This window comes from Mauremys reevesii, linkage group 15, assembly GCF_016161935.1.
Source record: "Mauremys reevesii isolate NIE-2019 linkage group 15, ASM1616193v1, whole genome shotgun sequence".
In the NCBI taxonomy this organism is placed as follows: domain Eukaryota; kingdom Metazoa; phylum Chordata; order Testudines; family Geoemydidae; genus Mauremys; species Mauremys reevesii.
This window is the reverse complement of record NC_052637.1, coordinates 5785940-5806184: the sequence shown is the minus strand read 5'-3', so window position 1 is coordinate 5806184 and position 20245 is coordinate 5785940. Positions and strand designations below refer to the sequence as shown.

General features: G+C 47.5%; 2 protein-coding genes and 1 long non-coding RNA gene across 3 annotated transcripts in view; all 3 read left to right on the top strand.

Annotated features, from left to right (window-relative positions):
* Positions 1 to 20245, top strand: part of LOC120383937 (E3 ubiquitin-protein ligase TRIM39-like) — a 961691-nt gene that overhangs the window by 887640 nt on the left and 53806 nt on the right. The window lies entirely within an intron of this gene.
* LOC120383449 (butyrophilin subfamily 1 member A1-like) lies at positions 3975 to 12671 on the top strand. The gene is made up of 4 exons (XM_039501603.1): positions 3975 to 4080; positions 9326 to 9673; positions 10177 to 10458; positions 12622 to 12671. The coding sequence occupies exons 1-4, from the start codon at positions 3975 to 3977 to the stop codon at positions 12669 to 12671; spliced, it is 786 nt and encodes a 261-aa protein (XP_039357537.1).
* LOC120384012 lies at positions 16358 to 20138 on the top strand. The gene is made up of 4 exons (XR_005588600.1): positions 16358 to 16472; positions 19400 to 19420; positions 19527 to 19553; positions 19699 to 20138. It is a non-coding gene; the product is annotated as an uncharacterized LOC120384012 (long non-coding RNA).

Here is a 20245-nt window from a genome sequence, read left to right as displayed (position 1 = left end):
GTCACTCCACCCCAGCAGAGCGCTCATGTACCAAACAGCTCTCATTCCCTAAAGTATGAGAATTGCTTCCCTTCCTGGCTCACCCGATCCAAAATCCCAGTTTCATCCCCCAACTGTGTAGTTGAGTATTAAAAATAGTTTGCTGTTCATTGCTGTTTCCGTCATGTTTCTTTGCAGAAGACTTTGTGTGAAGGGGAGATAGGGGTTTGTTAATTGCATAGGACGGCCACCATTACCAGGGTACAGACATGGGGGCAGGATCAACAGCAGGTCACACACAGAGTGCAGTCACTAGGCACCCGGGTCACTCTGCGAGGTGTCTGCTGCCCCAGGTCAGTCTGGGAGGTGTATGCTGCCCCAGGGTCCGAGCGCCTGGCATCCACAAATGGCAAGGCAGGCTGCCCGTACCATGCCCTTCCACCCTAGCCATGAACCTCTCCGACGCCCTGAGCCCCAGCCAGAGCCATCATCCCCCTACACCTACTCACCCTTCCCACACACCCCTCACCCCTTCCTGCAAACCCACCCCTTCCTGCACACCCTCCTGTAACCGTCCTCCCCCCAGAGACCGCTGTAGGAGCAGGAGCCTGTCAGTCCTCGAGTGTAGAAGTGGTCTGTACATCACTGCACACCCTACCCACCACAGTCTGCGTCCCTGTTTCAACCCTTTAACGCGAATTCGTTAGTAAAGAAAATTTTGTGAATTAAAAATGTTCCAATAAATTTATTTTTAAACATCTGTTGGAAAGGGGGAAACCTGGGGAACGGGGTATGGAACCGCTGAAAAAAGTCAATAGTAACTGAAACAGGGGCAGGTTCAGTTTCTCTGTAAAGAGACTGGACAGTCATAGGTTACAATGCTCTCCGAGGAACCTAGCTTTCAAAGCCTCCCGGATGCACAGCGCTTCCCGCTGGGCTCTTCTAATGGCACGGGTGTCTGGCTGAGCATAATCAGCAGCCAGGCGATTTGCCTCAACCTCCCATCCCGCCATAAAGGTCTCCCCCTTGCTCTCACAGAGATTGTGGAGCACACAGCAAGCTGCAATAACAATGGGGATATTGTTTTCGCTGAGATCCGAGCGAGTCAGTAAGCTCCTCCATCTCCCCTTGAGACGTCCGAAAGCACACTCCACCACCATTCTGCACTTGCTCAGCCGGTAGTTGAAGTGCTCCTTGTCACTGTCCAGGGCGCCTGTATAGGACTTCATGAGCCAGGGCATTAGCGGGTAGGCTGGGTCCCCGAGGATCACTGTAGGCATCTCCACATCCCCAACACTTATTTTGTGGTCCGGGAAGAAACTACCTTCCTGCAGGCGTCTAAACAGACCAGAGTTCCTGAAAACACGCGCGTCATGAACCTTGCCCGGCCACCCGACGTAGATGTTGGTAAAACGTCCCCTATGGTCCACCAGTGCTTGCAGCACCATTGAAAAGTAGCCCTTTCGGTTAATATACTGGCTGGCCTGGTGGGCCGGTGCCAGGATAGGGATGTGAGTGCCATCTATAGCCCCACCGCAGTTTGGGAATCCCATCCCGGCGAAGCCATCTATGACGACCTGGACATTTCCCAGGGTCACTACCTTTGAGAGCAGTAGGTCAACGATTGCGTGGGCTACTTGCATCACAGCAACCCCCACGGTAGATTTGCCCACGCCAAAGTGGTTCGCTACTGACCGGTAGCTGTCTGGCATGGCAAGTTTCCAGAGGGCTATGGCCACTCGCTTCTGCACAGTCAGGGCTGCTCGCATCCGGGTGTCCTGGCGCTTCAGGGCAGGGGCCAGCAAGTCACACAGTTCAAGGAAAGTGCCCTTACGCATCCTGAAGTTTCGCAGCCACTGTGATTCATCCCAGACCTGCAGCACTATGCGGTCCCACCAGTCCGTGCTTGTTTCCCGGGCCCAGAAGCGCCGTCCCATAGCATGAACGTGACCCATTGCCACCATGATCTCCGCGCCGCGGGGTCCCGTGCTTTGTGAGAGGTCTGTGCCACTCTGACACTTCATGTCCTCACCGCACTGCCGGAGCCTCCTCGCCCGATTTCTCAGCAGCTGACTGTGGAAGAGGTGGACAATAAGGTGCGAGGAGTTGACAACGGCCAGAAGTGCAGCGATGATCGCAGCGGGCTCCATGCTCGCAGTGCTGTGGCGTCCGGGCTGTCACTGACCAGAAAAGTGCGGTAACAGATTTCCCGCCGGCGCTTTCAGGGAGAGAGGGCGGGAGTGACGGTTGAATGACGACAGTTACCCAAAACCACCCTCGACACATTTTTCCCCCAGCAGGCATTGGGGGCTCTACCCAGCATTCCAATGGGAAGCGGGGACTGCGGGAACTGTGGGATAGCTGCCCAGAATGCACCGCTTCCAATGTTGACGCTTGCCCCGTTAGTGTGGACTCACAAAGTCGAATTAGTGTCCTTAGTGTGGATACACAAATTCGAATTCATAAGGTCGAATCCACAAATTCGACCTAAGTTAAATCGAACTACTCTTGTAGTGTAGACATACCCTTAGAGGAGAGGAAGTGATCAGGAACAGTCAGCATGGATTCACCAAGGGCAAGTCATGCCTGACTAACCTAATTGCCTTCTATGAGGAGATAACTGGGTCTGTGGATGAGGGGAAAGCAGTGGATCTGTTATTCTTTGACTTTAGCAAAGCTTTTGATATAGTCTCCCACAGTATTCTTGCCAGCAAGTTAAAGAAGTATGGGCTGGATGAATGGACTGTAAGGTGGATAGAAAGCTGGCTACATCATCAGGGTCAATGGGTAATGATCAATGGTTCCATGTCTAATTGGCAGCCGGTTTCAAGTGGAGTGCCCCAAGGATCGGTAACCCTAACCCTAAACTCTCAACAAGTTTGCAGATGACACTAAACTGGGAGGAGTGGTAGATACACTGGAGGGTAGGGATAGGATACAGAGGGACCTAGCCAAATTAGAGAATTGGGCCAAAAGAAACCTGATGAGGTTCAACAAGGACAAGTGCAGAGTCCTGCACTTAGGATGGAAGAATCCCATTCACTGTTATAGACTAGGGACCGAATGGCTAGGAAACAGTTCTGCAGAAAAGGACCTAAGGGTTACGGCGGATGAGAAGCTGGATGTGAGTCAACAGTGCTCTTGTTCCCAAGAAGGCTAACGGCATTTTGGGCTGTATAAGTAGGGGCATTGCCATCAGATGGAGGGAGATAATCGTTCCCCTCTATTTGGCATTGGTGAGGCCTCATCTGGAGTACTGTGTCCAGTTTTGGGCCCCACACTACAAGAAGGATGTGGACAAATTGGAAAGAGTCCAGCAGAGTGCAACAAAAATGATTAGGGGGCTGGAGCACATGACTTATGAGGAGAGACTGAGGGAACTAGGATTGTTTAGTCTGCAGAAGAGAAGAATGAGGGGGGATTTGATAGCTGCTTTCAACTACCTGAAGGGAGGTTCCAAAGAGGATGGATCTAGACTGTTCTCAGTGGTACCTGATGACAGAACAAGGAGTAATGGTCTCAAGTTGCAGTGGGGGAGGTTTAGGTTGGATATTAGGAAAAACTTTTTCACTAGGAGGGTGGTGAAGCACTGGAATGGGTTACCTAGGGAGGTGGTGGAATCTCCTTCCTTAGAGGTTTTTAAGGTCAGGCTTGACAAAGCTGTGGTTGGGATGATTAATTGGGAATTGGTCCTGCTTTGAGCTGGGAGTTGGACTAGATGACCTCCTGAGGTCCTTTTCAACCCTGATATTCTATGATTCTATGGTTCTATGAAGTGAGCGTGGTATGGACCGGCTGCTGCCACAGTGACATCTAACCCTGCTCAGAGCCAGGGCAGACGAGGGACTGTGGGGGAAATCCCTTCCCTTCTGGTGTATGTTAGACAGCAGTGAGGCTTGTTACTTCCTCCCCACTGCCCCACGGCACTGTCCTGTCACTGCATCCCACTCACTCACCGTCTGATTTATTTCTCCTGTTCCCCAGACCCAGCTACGATGACGGGGAAGGTTCCCTCGTTCTCCTCCGGCTCCACAGTGAGCTCCGCTCTGCCCGGCTACGTCGCTCTCTGCCTCGCTCTACAGGTTCACAGTCTGGCGTCAGGTAGGAGCTCCGGCCTCCTCGCTGGGTTTGCTGCTGTTACTATTGCTGGTCATCACTGTCACTGCCTTGTCTTGTAAAGCACGTCTGCTCAACCTGCCAACAACCAGCCCCATGGAGACCACAGGGCACAGCTGGGTCCCCAGGAACCATGGTTCCTATCTGTACGCAATCTTGTCAGGCCTAGCTACACACACGCTGCTGTTCTGACTGGCAGCTTCTAAGACAAAGGTTTTGTCCTGATGTCAGATTTGTGTCCATTTATTCTTTTGCATAGAGACTGTTCGGTTGCAGGAATCATAACATTCAAAAACCAGTAGGAGAACACTTCAGTCCCTTTGATCACTCAAAGTGGCACTTCTACAACAAAAAAACTTCAAAAACAGACTCCAATGTGAAGCTGCAGAACTGGAATTAATTTGCAAACTAGATACCATCAGACCAGGCCTGAATAAAGACTGGGAGGGGTTGGGTCATTACAAAACCTAAACTTCATTTCCCCAATACTAATTTCTCCCTCCTGTTACTCACACCTTCTTGTCACCTGTCAGTAATGGGCCACTCTCTTACCACTTCAAAAGTTATTTTTTCTCCTTTGGTATCCTGCTGTTAATTGAATTGTCTCGTTAGACTGACCTCACACTTGGTAAAGCAACCACCATCCTTTCATGTATTTATACCTGCTCCTGCATTTTTTACTTCATACATCTGATGAAGTGGGTTCTAGCCCACGAAAGCTTATGCCCAAATAAATTTGTTAGTCTCTAAGGTGCCACAAGGACAACTCCTCCTTTTTTTGATGATACAGACTAACACAGCTACCACTGAAACCTGTCACTCGGTAGATAAGCTTTGTAATGATACCTTACAAGAGACCTTTTACATGCAGCATATTCCGGTTACATTATATTCATATTCATCAGCATACTGTCATAACATCATACAGAGTGCAACCTCACACAGCTACACACTGTGTACTCAACCTCAGATTCCAGGGCACATCTCTAAATTTTGTTGTTCATAATACTGTCCCTCATTAGGGAGCATCTCTAAGTTATAATCTTCTACAAACCTATCTCTAATTTTTTTTTTAGAGAGAAGATAAACTTATATATATATACACACACCTACTTAATAACACATGCATTAAATTCTCAATCCATCTAGTACATTTCCATAAACCCCATGTGTCAATTAGCTAGAGAGGTGAGGTTAGCAGCACATCTCTCTGGAGTGAGTCTTTACCACTCACTTTCCTCAAATCCCCCTTCTCCGGGCAGGTTAGCAAGTCTCTGAGTTGTTCAGGACATTTAATCTCTGATCTTCTCAGTATCAGCCTTTCATTAGAGTCTGTGTTGTTCCCTGTCAGTTTCTCCTTTGTCTGTTGATGATAAAGGATCAGTCAGTTGGGAAATGCCAGAGTCCAGGTCCACTGTCAATGTGTTGGAACTTTCTGGAATTAATTGTAGATCCCTTTGATTCGTCAAAATGTGTCCTCTTGATTTGTCTGAACTACAGTCTGTGGCAGGGGTTGGCAACCTTTCAGAAGTGGTGTGCCGAGTCTTCATTTATTCATTCTAATTTAAGGTGTCGCGTGCCAGTAATACATTTTAACCTTTTTAGAAGATCTCTTTCTATAAGTCTATAATATATAACTAAACTATTGTTGTATGTAAAGTAAGTAAGGTTTTTAAAATGTTTAAGAAGCTTCATTTAAAATTAAATTAAAATGCAGAGCCTCCCGGACTGGTGGCCAGGACCCGGGCAGTGTGAGTGCCACTGAAAATCAGCTCACGTGCTGCCTTCGGCACATGTGCCATAGGTTGTCTACCCCTGATCTATGGCAAATTGCCTAAAATCTGCAATGGAAAATTGAAGCCCATTATCGCTAAAGACTTCATTTGGAATTCCATGTCTGGAGAGGATTCCCGTCATGATGGCTATCACTGACTTACTACTAGTACTGTGCAGTGTGCAAATTTCTGAATACAGAGAATAATCATAGGTGACTATTAAATAATCCTTTGATTTCCAGGTAAATACGTCAGTGCCGGCCTTCTCAGAAGGCCTTGGTGGAACTGGATGAGGTCTCAGTGGCTCTGCTTGTTTGCTTGGCTTGTATTTCAAGAATGAAAAGCAGTTTCCTACTACTTTAGTGATGATGTGATTGATCCATGGCCAATACAGCGCACCTCATGCTCGTGTTGTTTGCACTTAAGACCTTTTTGGCATGCAATGTTCCTCCAATTTAGTCAGTATTTTACTTAACTTCATGCTTTCACCTTCTTCAAACTTAAAGTTGTTATAAATAGCCAATGCTTCCGCCTCAACAACAGGCAAAAAGATCGATAATTTCACTTTATTATTTTTCTCTTCTGCCCCTCTGGCTGCTAAATACAAGTCAAATCTCTGTCTGAATTTTTTCCAGTTTTCTGCAACATTGCCTGACAATTACAGGCTGAGTGGAGGTTGCAACACATCCATTTTTGGCTTTTTTTCCCATCTTAAGCTAGTCAAGCTACTATTGTGCTCACAAAATACATCCAAAAGCCATTGTCTTTCTCTGTTTGCTGCTGCATGTGCTCCCCTTGCCTCTGCTTTCAGCTGCAAACCCAGGAGTTAACTTCAAAATTACTGTAGCCTCCTTCTCATTCAGCACCTCTGACCCCATGTAATGATCTTGAGGTTCATTAAACAACAAACCGGTTTATTAGAAAGGAATAAAACTTTTAATAAAACAAACCAGAGAGCTTCTGTAGTGAATTGCTGAACACGGCTACGCTCTGTTCTCAACCCCAGCTTCCAGGGTACATCTCCTAATTCCTGTATTTCACAGGGGCCAACTTTCAGCTTTCCCCAAGGGGTGCTCCACCCCCGCTCTGCCTTGAGGCCCCGCCCCCAGGCCCCCTCTTACCCCGAGGACCCACCCTCGCTTTGCTCTTCCCGCCCCTGCTCTGCCCCCTTCCCCGAGGCTTCTGCCCCTGCTCCTCCTCCTCCTGCCCACCACCGAACAGCTGATGAGCAGCAGGTAGGAGGTGCTGCGGGGGAGGAGCTGATCTGCGGAACCCTCTGAACAGCTGATTGGTGGGTGGCTGGTGGGTGATGAGCACCCACTATTTTTTCCAGGGGTGCTCCAGCACCAACGGAGTTTGCACCTATGGTATTCATAATACTGTTTCTTATGAAGCAGAGTGTCAAAATTATAATTATACACATCTCTACCCACCCCAGCTGCAGTCACTGTGCTAGGTGCAGCTGTATGAAATGGTGGAGACATTAGCTGGAGCAGCTTGGTAGAGCTGTGCTTGTGATATGAGGAGATCTGGGTGTGAGTCCCCCACCCCCAGCGTGTGATGAAAGGAGAGAGGTGCAGGTGTCCCTTGAGGGATCCTGCATCCTTTATTTCAGCCCTGAGCTGTGTAGTTGTGTCAGTAGCAGGGCTCAGGGGTCTGCTTCCACGGGGATTGTCGGTGTGTGTAATGATCGGTAAGGGAACATATAGTGCTAGATGGAATCCTGGGAGTGAGGGTGAAGGGCTTGTAAAAGGGGTGAAGGGTTTGTAAAAAGTAACAAATGTGGGGCTGTTTCTGGGCAGTCGCTCAGTGTTGAGGGCAGAACAGGGGTGGGTAGCTCCTGTACGGCGCAGCTCACCTAAAACAAATGTTCCCTCAGCAAGGAGAAGGTGTTAGTGCTGCAGTTGTCATGTGCCCTGATCTCTGAGTAACGTGCTCTATCTGCACAGGCAGGGTGTGGGTCTATGCGCCATGGGTGTATCAGGTCATCACTCAAACAGGGCAGAGTTAAGGTCACTTTGGCATGTACCTTAATTCCGCATTTGCTGGTTTTTGGAGGCCTGAGTTTTGCCAAACTGACCCCCACCTCTCTGTTGATGGTTCTGAGATACCGCTGGGAACCTTAACTCTGCAGTAGCAAAGATTTTACCAGTGACTTTCCTTCCTAGTTTCTTTAACAGAAAGGACTCTTTGTAGTAGACAGTTGTAGTTCTCACTTAGGTTTGCAGTTGATACATGACTGTGGCTAGATAACAAAAATCCTTAGCTTTTCTATAGTGTTTTTCATCAATAGCGTTCAAGGAACTTTATTCATTATTCCCATTTTACAGATGGGGAAACTGAGGCATGGAACAGTGAAGAGACTTGCCCAAGGTCATCCAGCAGGCCAGTGGCAGAGCCAGGAATAGTCCAAGTCCAGTGGTCTCTCTGCTAGGCCACACGGCTGCTGTGTTGTTCCTCAGCACTCCTTGCCCCACCTATTCCTTTTGTTATAGTGGAATGGGGCTAAGGGTCAGGCTTTGAAGTATTTGCAGTGTGTAGCTGCTAACAGCACTAGTGAGAGAAATCTGAGACCCAGTCTATGTCCCAGCGTTGTGACGGTTCCCTGGTGCTTACAGTGATTGTAAGGGTGAGAGAAAACTGCTGAGTCTGTCTCCTTCTCCACCCCCTGCCGCACCATCCCTCACAACGTGTAGCCCCCCCTTCCCCTCCAACATTCCAGCTCTCCCTCCCCTTCCCACACCGTTAAGCCATTAGTTAGCTCTGTAGAAGCCTTTAATACGTAAGATGTTGCTCCTTGCTGTCTCCAGATGGGGTAGACGTACCTGCGCTAGCTCTGATCAAGCTGTCCTGCTATAAATGGCAGAGTAGACACAGTGGCATGAGCAGCCTCCCTGAATATCTACCTAGGTCCTGGGCAGGATCATACCTGGAGAGCTAACCCATCCCCCCGCTCACACCACCACAGCTGCACTTTCTCACACCAGCTCACTCAGAGCTAGTGGGTGCATGTCCACCACACTGGAAATTACAGCTCCAGCTCAAGGTGTAGACGTCCCCTCAATGTTACCAGCTCACAGAATTTTATCCCAAGTCTCATGATATTTGATGTTTCTTAAAGCCACAACTCCTGCAGGCCTGTGATGAGGTGAGACTCTCAGCTTTCATTTTGTTTTAAAGTAAGTTTCTGTCCCTTGTGGTTGCAGATAAATGCTTGCAAATGTGACCCAAGTCAACTTTAACGGTTCAGAAATCAGAAGGCAGAGAACAAGCCCAATTTTATTATTTAAAAAAAGTCTCTATTTTTAAGCCAATCCCTTGATTTTTTCAGGAGGTTGACTCCTGATTTTTGAACACTTCAAAAGATGGGAATTAGCATCTGGCTGCACTTATATGTCTGTCTGTTTTGGTTCCTCTCCAATTTAATTTTCTTTTCCCCTTGATACATTTCACAGAACAGTTCACAGTGAGGGGACCTGGCCACCCGATCACTGCCTCCCTAGGCGGGGAGGCCGTCCTGCCCTGCCACCTCTCCCCCAGGATGAGCGCTGAGAACATGGAGCTGAGGTGGTTCCGATTCAAGTTCTCTGCAGTTGTGCACCGGTATAAGGATGGGCAGGATCAGTACGGAGAGCAGATGCCGGGATATCAGGGCAGGACAGAGCTGCTGAAAGACAATATCACCAGTGGGAGTGTTTCCCTGAGAATACGCAATGTCCAACTTTCTGACCATGGACAGTACACGTGTTTCTTTCAGTCCAATGTTTCATATGAAGAAGCCTTACTGGAGCTGCAAGTGGCAGGTCTGTAGCTTGTTTTACCTCACTAACAGTGTAATAAATGGGGCAGGAGAGCTCATTGTGAGAGGACTCTGGATGCTTCTCATTCACACGTTGATACCCAGAATCCCCTTTCAGATTCTAGTTACTGAGCAGCAGGGGCAGCAGTGCTGGTGATTCCCAATGAAGTGCCTGAGCTCTCGGCACTTCTCAGGAGTTGGGCACACATTTATTTTATTTATTAACTTGCCGTTTTCTCTGTTCACTTTCTATTGGAATTGCCTTATTATTTTCCATCGAGGACACACTCAGGATCTAATTTACACAGGTAGGGAGAAGTATCAGGAAATTATAGAGGAGGGAAAAGATCTCCCGACCCTCTGAGAAACACTTGCCAGGCATGCTGACATAATTTCCGGTGACCCTGGGTTCTGTGCATGCAGAGGGAGAATTAATTCATTCTTCCTCCTCTTGTTCTCTTTGCTAAATGCATAGAATTAACACAGGTTTATTCCATTCGTCTCTAGTTTCAGGCTCTGACCCCCACATCTCTGTTGATGGCCACCAGGACGGAGGGATCTGGGTTGTGTGTCGATCAGCAGGCTGGCACCCAGAACCTGAGGCTCAGTGGAGAGATCACCATGGGCAGCTGTTATCATCTGCCTCTGAAAAAATATCTAAGGAGGCCAACGGCCTGTTTCAAAGCCAGATTTCTATTGTTATAACAGAACATTCCAACCAGGACTTGTCCTGTTCTGTCAGGAACCCGCTCCTCAACCGAGAGAAAATATCAACAGTTTCCACAGCAGGTCAGTGCCCATCCGCGCTGCGCCGGGGATAGAATGGATGTGGCAGATGTCAGTGGGGTGTTTTGTTTATATATTTTTTTCTAGATACTCTCCTAGGAAGGCTTCATATAGTACATGCCAAAAAACTAAATCAGTGTAATAGAACCACCAGGGACCCAGGCCTTCAGTCCAGATCCAGGCAACACTCTCACTGGCTTAGCTGAGAGCTCTGTCTGAGTAAAGACCAAGGGACCGGACTGTCACTATTACATTTGTGACCCGAGGTACCTAGGGTTGCCCACACTGGAAATGCTAAGGTCAGGGTAGGCTGTAAAAAGAGCAGTTTCTCCCAAAGAGCCACATTACCAGATCAATCAGGGCCGCCCAGAGGGGGTGGGCAAGTGGGACAATTGGCCGCAGGGGCCCCCACGAGAGTTTTCCGGGGCCTCCGGAGTGAACTCTCGCAGGGCCTGGCCTGGGCCCCCGGAATCCTCTGGGCGGCCCTGAGATCAATGCAAGTTTGGAACTTACACAAAATACCATGCTGCCAGCCAATCCTTTAGTAACTAAAGCTTTGTCATAAAAGAAAGGAAAAGAACAAGGAGGGTTATTAAATTATCAAAGCAATCAGATACATACATATGACATCAGAGTCCATATATCCGGGTCTTAGCAGAATTGGTGATTTTGCTAGCTTGTAAAGTCCCTCTGGACCACACCAAAGCTTAGGTGGATCTATCAGTCCTTTGTTCAAAGCTTCAGTTTGTAGGGAAGTTGCTCCAGAGGTAGGAAGCAGGATTATTGAAGACAAAAGGGAGATGATGCAGCTGCTTTTTTAATTCTTTTAGCCATGTGGCTTGTACTTCCTGTGTCCCAAACACAAGCTCACAGCACATGGGCATAGAAAAGCTCTTGGAGTCCCCTATCCACAGGCATGTCCTTACATGTCCTGCTAACTCATAGGTGTAGCCCCTGGCTTCTCTCAATGGGTTCATTGTACGGGCTGATTGGTATCAGCACTCTCTGGCATGTTTGATGGCCCATCATGGACAACCTGTCTGGGGGTGTCACCCAGATACACAGCACAAGTTTGAGATCAATATGTCATATATATATTTATAACTCATGATACAAAGATGATACATGCATATAAATAAGCTTATCGTATTCAGCAAATCATGACTTTTCCACTGATACCTTACATGGCGTATCTTGTAAGAGCCATTTCAATATTGGTATCAACAATACTATAAATGGTCACGCACATTCTGAAGAGTCACAATATTAAATATCATAAAAGTGAGGGAATTCAGAGTGAGAATCTGCATGTCCCCATTGACCCTGATCTCCCCTGAGCATGTACTTTCTGATGGTGTGTTACACAATGGGCCCAGTTCTTCGTACACAAATCAGTGGGAGATCTGGACACAGAAGGGTCAGACCCAAACTCATCAGATATGAAATATTACATACATGTATCCTAAGTTATAAAGCAGGAAGTGCAGGGAGCCTTTATATTATTCACTACCAGCACTGCTGGTTGTTATGATATTCTAGTGAGTCTCCTGATATTGGCTATTTCAGTTAAAGCCCTGGCCATTAGAATTGAGTGTTTATATCAGAATCTCAGCTTTACTTAAAAAAACATTTCTAACCTTCTTGCTTGCAGAGACAAGCTTGAAAACGTGGCCCCTGCAGGCTCTCAAACTAGAAGGCAAATAGAAAGGAACATTTATTATTTTCTAAAATCTCATGATTTGGGGGTTGGAGTCATGACTTTTGACACTTAGGAAGGCAATGCTGCCTATCAAATATTATTGTTAATATAGAATTAATGTTTTAGTCAATGCTGAACAGTAACAGCACCCACCGTACCATCAGGGGTATTTGAACAAAGGAGCTGAGACATCTTAAAAACCAAAATCCTTTAATGCAGTCAGCATCCTCCCAAAGCAGCATCTGGCTCCCTTACAACGGGCTCCTGATTACGCCAACGCAGACCAATTTTACCTTCACTTTCCATTCCCCCAGCCTCTCAAACCACCCACCTGCACCCAGCCAGTGGGGGAGGGGAAGCCCATTGTAGTATTTAGGATTCTGTTTATCTCAAGAGCTAAGGTCCGCACTGTCATATCTGATTTAGTCTGAATTTCCTGACTCGTATTTTGTGTCCGTTAATCTCAGAGAACACCCTGTATGGACACATCCTCTTGGGGCTTTTACGCGTACAGTAGAACCTCAGAGTTATGAATACAGTAACTCCTCACTTAAAGTCATCCTGGTTAATGTTATTTCGCTGTTATATTGCTGATCAATTAGGGAACATGCTCATTTAAAGTTGTGCAATGCCCCCTTATAACATTGTTTAGCAGCCGCCTGCTTTGTCCACTGGTTGCAGGAAGAGCAGCCCATTGCAGCTAGCTGGTGGGGGCTTGGAACCAGGGTGGACCGGCAGCTCCCCTATCAGCTCCCTGTTCCCCTAAGTTCCTTGTGGGCAGCTGCCCTGCAGGCTACCAATTGCCGGCATTCAGCTGTCCCTCCCCACACTGCCATGTGCTGCTCCTGCCCTCTGCCTTGGAACTGCTCCCTGAGCTTGCTGTGCAGGAGGGAGAAGGGGGGACTAATGTCAGGGTGTCCCCCTCCCCCCTGCTCCTGCACCCTGCTTACTCCTCCTCCATATAGAGCAGGGAGGGGACACAGACAGAGAGAGACATAGAGAGCCTGGGGCAGCAGCTGCTGTCTCAAGTTCCTGATCAACTTAAAAAGACAATGCACTTAAAGGGGCAATGTGCATCTCTCTCTCTGTCCCCCACACACAGGGTGTGTGTCTCTGTCTCTGTCTGCCATGCTGTCTCCCCTGTTTGCTGCCTTATAGAGTGTGAGGCTACATTAACAACAATGTGTTAACCCTTGAGGGCTCAGCCAAAAGCTCATTCATCATTTAGCAGTAAGATATTCCCTGGGAAATATCCCACCCTCTTCCACCCTCTAACTTCACCACCTCAACCAAGGTTCACAATCATCATTGCTGTGTACAGTATTAAATTGTTTGTTTAAAATGTATATGTAATTTGTGTGTGTGTGTGTGTGTGTGTATATATATATATATATATATATTTTTTTTTGTCTGGTTTAAAAAAAAAATTTCCCCTGGAACCTAACCCCCCCCCCATTTACATTAATTCTTATGGGGAAATTGGATTCGCTTAACATCATTTTGCTTAAAGTTGCATTTTTCAGGAACATAACTACGTTAAGCGAGGAGTTACTGTACCTGGGGAATGGAGGTTGTTCGTAACTCTGAAATGTTTGTGTTCTGAACAAAGCATTATGGTGGTTCTTTCAAACTTCTACAACTGAACACTGACTTACTACAGCTTTGAAACTTTACTATGCAGAAGAAGAACGCTGGTTTCCCTTTGTTTTTAGCAGTTCATGTTTAACACAGCACTGACTGTATTTGCTTTTTTATTTTTTGGTCTTTGCTGCCGCCTGATTGTGTACTTCCAGTTCCACATGAAGTGTGTGGTTGACTGGTCAGTTCATAACTGGTGTTTTGTAACTGAGGTTCTACTGTAGCTAAAAGAAGCGCTGTCATTCAACCGCAGCTACTGGACTTGAAGCAGGAATTAATTCAGGGCAGGTCTCTGACCTGTGTTGTGCAGGAGGACAGACTAGATCAGGGGTTCTCAAATTGCATTGCACCGTGACCCCCTTCTGACAACAAAAATTACTACTTGACCCCGCCCTCCCCCCCCTCCCCCCGAAGCTGAAGCCCAAGTTCAGTGTCAGATGCAGGGAGGCACCTATCTCTGCTTGTGATCCAAGAACGGGAATGGATTGCTCCCCTTTTTGTGGTGCCACCTGATGTACTGGGCTTCCAATGAGCCTGCTTGTTCTAGCAGCTTGGGCTCCCTCACCCTGTTCTGCTATGCCAGGCCCTCAAGCCTCTTTTAGCGCACACACAGGTAGGGACACACCCAGCTCCACCGCAGAAAGACACAGACACTGAAATCAGGTCTGCGTGGAAGGACTCAGCTAGGGAATTGCCCAGCCCTCGAGTGTACACACCACCCTAGGAGTGTAAACCCAAAATTGTATTGTCTTGCACTGCACAGAGAACTGCAACGTAAGCTTATTGAAATTCTCCCCCTCCCTGAATGTGGAGGAAGATATGCACAGTTCTTTGCCCTCCCCACCCCTAGTGGGGCTCTGGGATGGAATTCTCCTTTGTTCTTGTGCTGTACTGAGGACTGTGTTGGAATTACAAGCTGTCACTTTAGTAGAGGGAGGTTCCAGGTGCTATTTTCAGGCTAGAGGGCTCTGTAGCAAAGCGTGGGAGCAGAATCAGGGCTTGTCTACAGGAACAGTTAGTTCGTGGCAAGCTGGGGTGTAAATATGCCTCACACTAGCCTGGCACGCACTAACTGTGTGGACCCTGCTACATGCACTAACAATTCCATTCAGTGCTTTGATCTACCCCACTTTGAAATGGGTACAGATCAAAGTGCACCAGGGAACTTTTAGTGCAGTGCAGAAGGGTGTGCACAGACAGTGTGCAGTGGGCTGGTGCATGGTGGATTTACACCCCAGCCTGCCGCACACTAACTGCCTATAGATGAGACACCGTAAGGCAAGGTGGGTGAGTTGTGCCCGTGACCTTAGGGAGGCGCCTCCCTCTTTGTTCTGGGGTTCTTGTGTATTCAGATTCTGGATTCTAAGAAATAAAGTCACGATACACTGCAGCCTTCCAGCACGAGTATTTATGTTTGTAACTAACTTTGTGTGCGCGCTGTGATTATCACAGTTCTCAGTGGGGGTGGGGGAGGGAATTCTCCTTTGTTCTCAGTGAGAGTTGTGGGTGCTGAGAATTTATGAAAATCTGGGTAATAAAGTTAGTTTTCCTGACTAGCGCAAGACAGCCCTGAATCTGGTCTGAGTGTTGCTATTTAGATTACATCTGAAAATACCAGCAAACTTAATTTTTAGGGAAAAAAAGGTTGTGATTTTATGTATTATCTACCAAATAACTTGGTTACTGTTGAATGAATATTTCATCACTATAATAGTAAGAATGTTGTATTTGTAAAGCACTGTTCATCTGAGGTCTCATGGTGCTGCACTGCTGGTTAGTCTATGCTATGCCCAGTATTACCTGATTGTTATGTTCACAGCACGCACATGGAGAATTAACTACTCTTCCTGAAAGGCTGCAATATCACACTGCTTTATTTCTAAGAATCCAGAACTCTAATATGTAACAGCCAAATACAGAGAGAGGCAAAGCAGGCTGCTCCCTAAGGCAGTGAGATAGAACCAAACCCCCCCTGCTCAGAGGACCTAGATGCATGCCCCCTACAGTTCTCAATACACTGCACTAATCACTTAACAAGGACCCTCTAGTCAGCCATTGCTCCAAGGCCCAGGAAAGAGGACACTGGAGGAATTTTTACTCTGAAATTCCAGGCTCAAGTTTGTTTTTATTAAAATCCTGTATTAACATATTTTGGGCCAGATGCTTTCATGTGGCTGAACCCCAGTGAGCACAGGGGTGTCAGGAGGCTCCTCACAACTCTCTGATTCTGAGGGCCAATCTGCACTGGCTGCAGCCTTGGAATCACTTAGAGCAGCCTAGGGAATGCCTGAACTTACGCCAGTGGGGGATGGTGTAGCATAATGGAGCTGCCCCCTACCTCCTCCCTACCCTCAACACTCCCCTCCCATTAATTAACCATGTTCAGTAACCAGGCTAAAGCTTGAACTTTTATTGGCTTGATAATAAAGCACAGAGGAGCCACATCTCACTGTGTATTTCCCTGTGAGGCTCTTTTAACTAGTCACAGCATCACTACTGTCACTGTGTCCTGCCTTCATACTGCATGTGTTTGCTCCCAAGTCAATGGCACTTTCTCTTGCAGAGCTGTTTTTCCCGAGGGTCAATCCCTGGATGGTGGCTCTGGGTGTGATCCTGGCTCTCCTGGCTGTTCTCATTGGCCTGGCCAGTTACTGCTTCTGGAGGCAACACAGAGCGAAAGGTGAAGTAACAAAAAGGGGGAATTTGGTGAGAGAGAGAGAGAGAAACAAAACCAAAAGTAAAGATACAGGGATTAAGGGGTTTTGATTCTATGTTTGGAGGAGTTTCAGGCAATGGGAGCTGGGCTGAGGGTGAAGAGGAAGCTGAATAAATTATGATCATGTTTGAACCAAGAAGTGTCAAGTGGTTTCACCCATTCAGATCTCACTCAGGAATCCCAATCAAATGTGATTCTGAACTGTTCCCTGGGGATCAGCCTGGCTCAGTTTGAAACACCTTGCGAGGCTCAGGTTGCTGGGCTTGGAGCGCCGACGTACGTAACTTGGCTGCTCACAGGAAAACCAGAATGCAAAGCCGGGCAGGGGAACTTATAACCCAATTCTGCCCTTCAGACTGTGCATGAACCCCCCACCTCCCATCTCCCCATGCAGGTGAGTAGGAGCTGTGGATGGGCAGAGCAGTGGCTGTGCAAATGGAAAGGTTAGCAGTTACCTTATCTACACTAAGGATATGTCTACACTGCCCACGTTACAGCACGGCCGCGGTAGATGTGCAGTTGAACAAGCATCTGATGGTGTGGCTGATGTGATTAGGTCCTATGATGGTGTCACTTGAATAGATATGTGGACAGAGTTGGCAATGGGCTTAGTTGCAAGGATAGATTCCTGGGTTAGTGTTTTTGTTGTGTGGTGTGTAGTTGCTGGTGAGTATTTGCTTCAGGTTGGGGGGCTGTCTATAAGCGAGGACTGGTCTGTCTCCCAAGATCTGTGAGAGTGAGGGATCATCCTTCAGGATAGGTTGTAGATCCTTGATGATGCACTGGAGAGGTTTTAGTTGGGGGCTATAGGTGACTGCTAGTGGCGTTCTGTTACTTTCTTTGTTGGGCCTGTACTGTAGTAGGTGACTTCTGGGTACTCTTCTGGCTCTGTCAACCTGTTTCTTCATTTCACCAGGTGGGTATTGTAGTTGTAAGAATGTTTGATAGAGATCCTGTAGGTGTGTGTGTCTGTCTGAGGGATTGGAGCAAATGTGGTTGCATCTTAGAGCTTGGCTATAGACAATGGATCGTGTAGTGTGGTCTGGATGAAAGCTGGATGCATGTAGGTAAGTATAGTGGTCAGTAGGTTTCTGGTATAGGGTGGTGTTTATGTGACCATCACTTATTTGCACTGTAGTGTCCAGGAAGTGGATCTTTTGTGTGGATTGGTCAAGGCTGAGGTTGATTGTGGGGTGGAAATTGTTGAAATCCTGGTGGAATTCCTCAAGGGCCTCCTTCCCCTGAGTCCAGATGACGAGGACGTCATCAAACTAGATGTCAGTAAACTAGAGATTGCCGGGCAGGGGAGACATTTGGAATGAAGCCAAAGAGAGGCTGGAACTCAATGTAAAGATGGTCATAGCTGGGGATTCCCTCCCTCTGCACACCCCTAGGGGCTGGGGGGGGGGTTGCAATCGAGGAGCGATGTCAAGGTTCCCTGCACCCAGGTCACTTGCTCTCCTGCCCTCCCCTTACACAGCCCAGGCAGGGAAACAGCTCCTGATGTCTTGCCTCTGTGAGTTTGCTCTGCTCCCCTGCCAGCCAGGAGCAGTTTCTGATATTACATAAACTAAGCCAGAAAAACTCACTCTTCTTATGGAATGTGTGTGTTGCCGTGGAGCTATACACTGGTGTAACAAAAGCGGTTTAAATGGCCACTTTACCTTGTACCTGTGTAACTTTCCCATGCAGACAAGCCCTGCATTGCTGCGGGGGTTGATCTGGCATCCAGAGCACCCAAGATCAGGAGGATACAGGGCAGGACTTAAAGTTGCCTGAGCCCTCACATGCTCCTGGGCTGCTGGTTCTGAGCACAAAATCTCACCCTGAGAGTTTAGGTCACGGAGCATAATTATGTGGCAAATCTTTAACAAGAGGGTAGCACATTTTGTTGATTACATAGGCCCAGTAGTAATCCCAGCTGGGCTCCTCCCCATCCCCCTTCAACTGGGTCCCTCTTCTCCCCACTCTGGCCATAACCTTATCGAGCTTGGTGAAAAGCAGAAAACTGGAAAAATTAATTTCCACTAAAATCAGGCTTTTCTGATTGTTACCCAGATCAATAGCGTTCAGACCAGGGCAGGGATGAGAATGGCCTGGCTGGACTCCGGGGGTGAGGAGACCAGCTGGGTGTCTGGCTGACACTGGGGCAAGAAGCGCAGCTGGGGAGGGGATGACTGGAGTGTAATGAGGGGCCTGCTGACCCTAACTCTAACCTCACCCACAGCTTGAACCCTAACCCTGAGGTCACTGCCTCATCCTATATCTTGAGGGATCAAATGGTGATTTTAGTGGAAATCCGGCTTTACAGTTCTCCGGTTTTCACCAAAATCAGGAGGTTTCTGCCCACTGAGGCCTAGAACATGCCCTGAAACGCTGGAGCTGATGGGACGTGGTTTTCAAAAGTTCTCCCATTACAGATGGACAGAAACGCCACCGAGTTCAGTGTGGGGCCTCCCTTCGCTCAGCCAGAAGGGAAAGGAGACAGCCATTTACTCAGTGTTTTAACTGCACTAGGCCTTGTGTCCCCAGTATAATACTCGCAATGGGAATAGCTAGGCAGAGCCTCTGTGTGTGTTCTACTTTCTACCAGTAGAAAAATGACTCCTATGAGCTTGCAATACTTTCAGATAAATCTTCTACCTTGTAACACATCTCTCCTGCTATTCACTTGCATTGTGCAGAGAAAGGTGAGTCCCTTTGTTCATTGCAATGGGTAAGGGAGGGGGAATCTCAAACTTTACAAGTTCCATAGACCCCCCCAGGGCAGGTATTCAGAGCTCTCACTATGAACTGAGAGTCAGTTTGGTTTGTGTGGTATGGGAACTTGCTGAATAGCCTCCTTTTTCTTTTATCACATGTTTACTCGTTTTGCTTTGCTTTACTTTTAGAGAAACTGCAGGGTGAACTCAGTAAGTTGCCTTTTATTCCTAATATAAACCTTGCTACAAAATTGTATCGTATTTGGAGTGTCTGTGTTCACGGAGGTCTCATCTCTCTGTCTGTGTTTGGTTTCAGAGTGGAGAAGAGCCCTACTAAATGCAGGTAAATAAATTTGTGGTTTTGCTAATAGATAGTTATCATACAGAAATATATTTTCTCTTATCATAAACTTTGTTAGAGATTGTTTTCTATTCAGCAAGTCTGTGTTCAGGGCAGTTCTCATCTCTCTCTATTTGCTCGATTTCAGGTTGGAAAAAAGCCTGACAATATGCAGGTAACTGTGCTGTAAGCTCCGCTGAAATGAGATCTGTCAAAACCCCACCAGCCCCTGAGAGCTCTCTGCTCCTTTGCTTTGGAAAAATGCTGAGTAATTTCCCCTCCACTTCACCTCCTTAATATGGTATCTGGGTCTTGCCTGATAGACGTTCTCACCTAACCTTAATAGGCATTAAACTGCTCAAATCTCCCCTCCCAACAGCAGGGTTTTCATGCTCATACAGGCCTTTTAACCTGCAATTTCCTTCTACAATACTCTGAAGGGCTAAGAGCTGTTCAGCGTCTCCATGGATTTGGGCTGAGGCAGGCCCTGTCCCCAGTGCAGAGGCAGATGTTTTTATAACCAGACTGTGAAACTCACGGACACATGTAAAACAAACTGTGCCCACACGGCTGCTTTCCTGTCTCTCAGCTGTGGCTGAGCTGTGTTTTATTCACACCCAGCCTTCTGCCTGACCTCTGGGTGCACTGGTGCATGCTGGGGAGACTGGGCAGCGCCAGCAGAGGTTAGCAAGCCC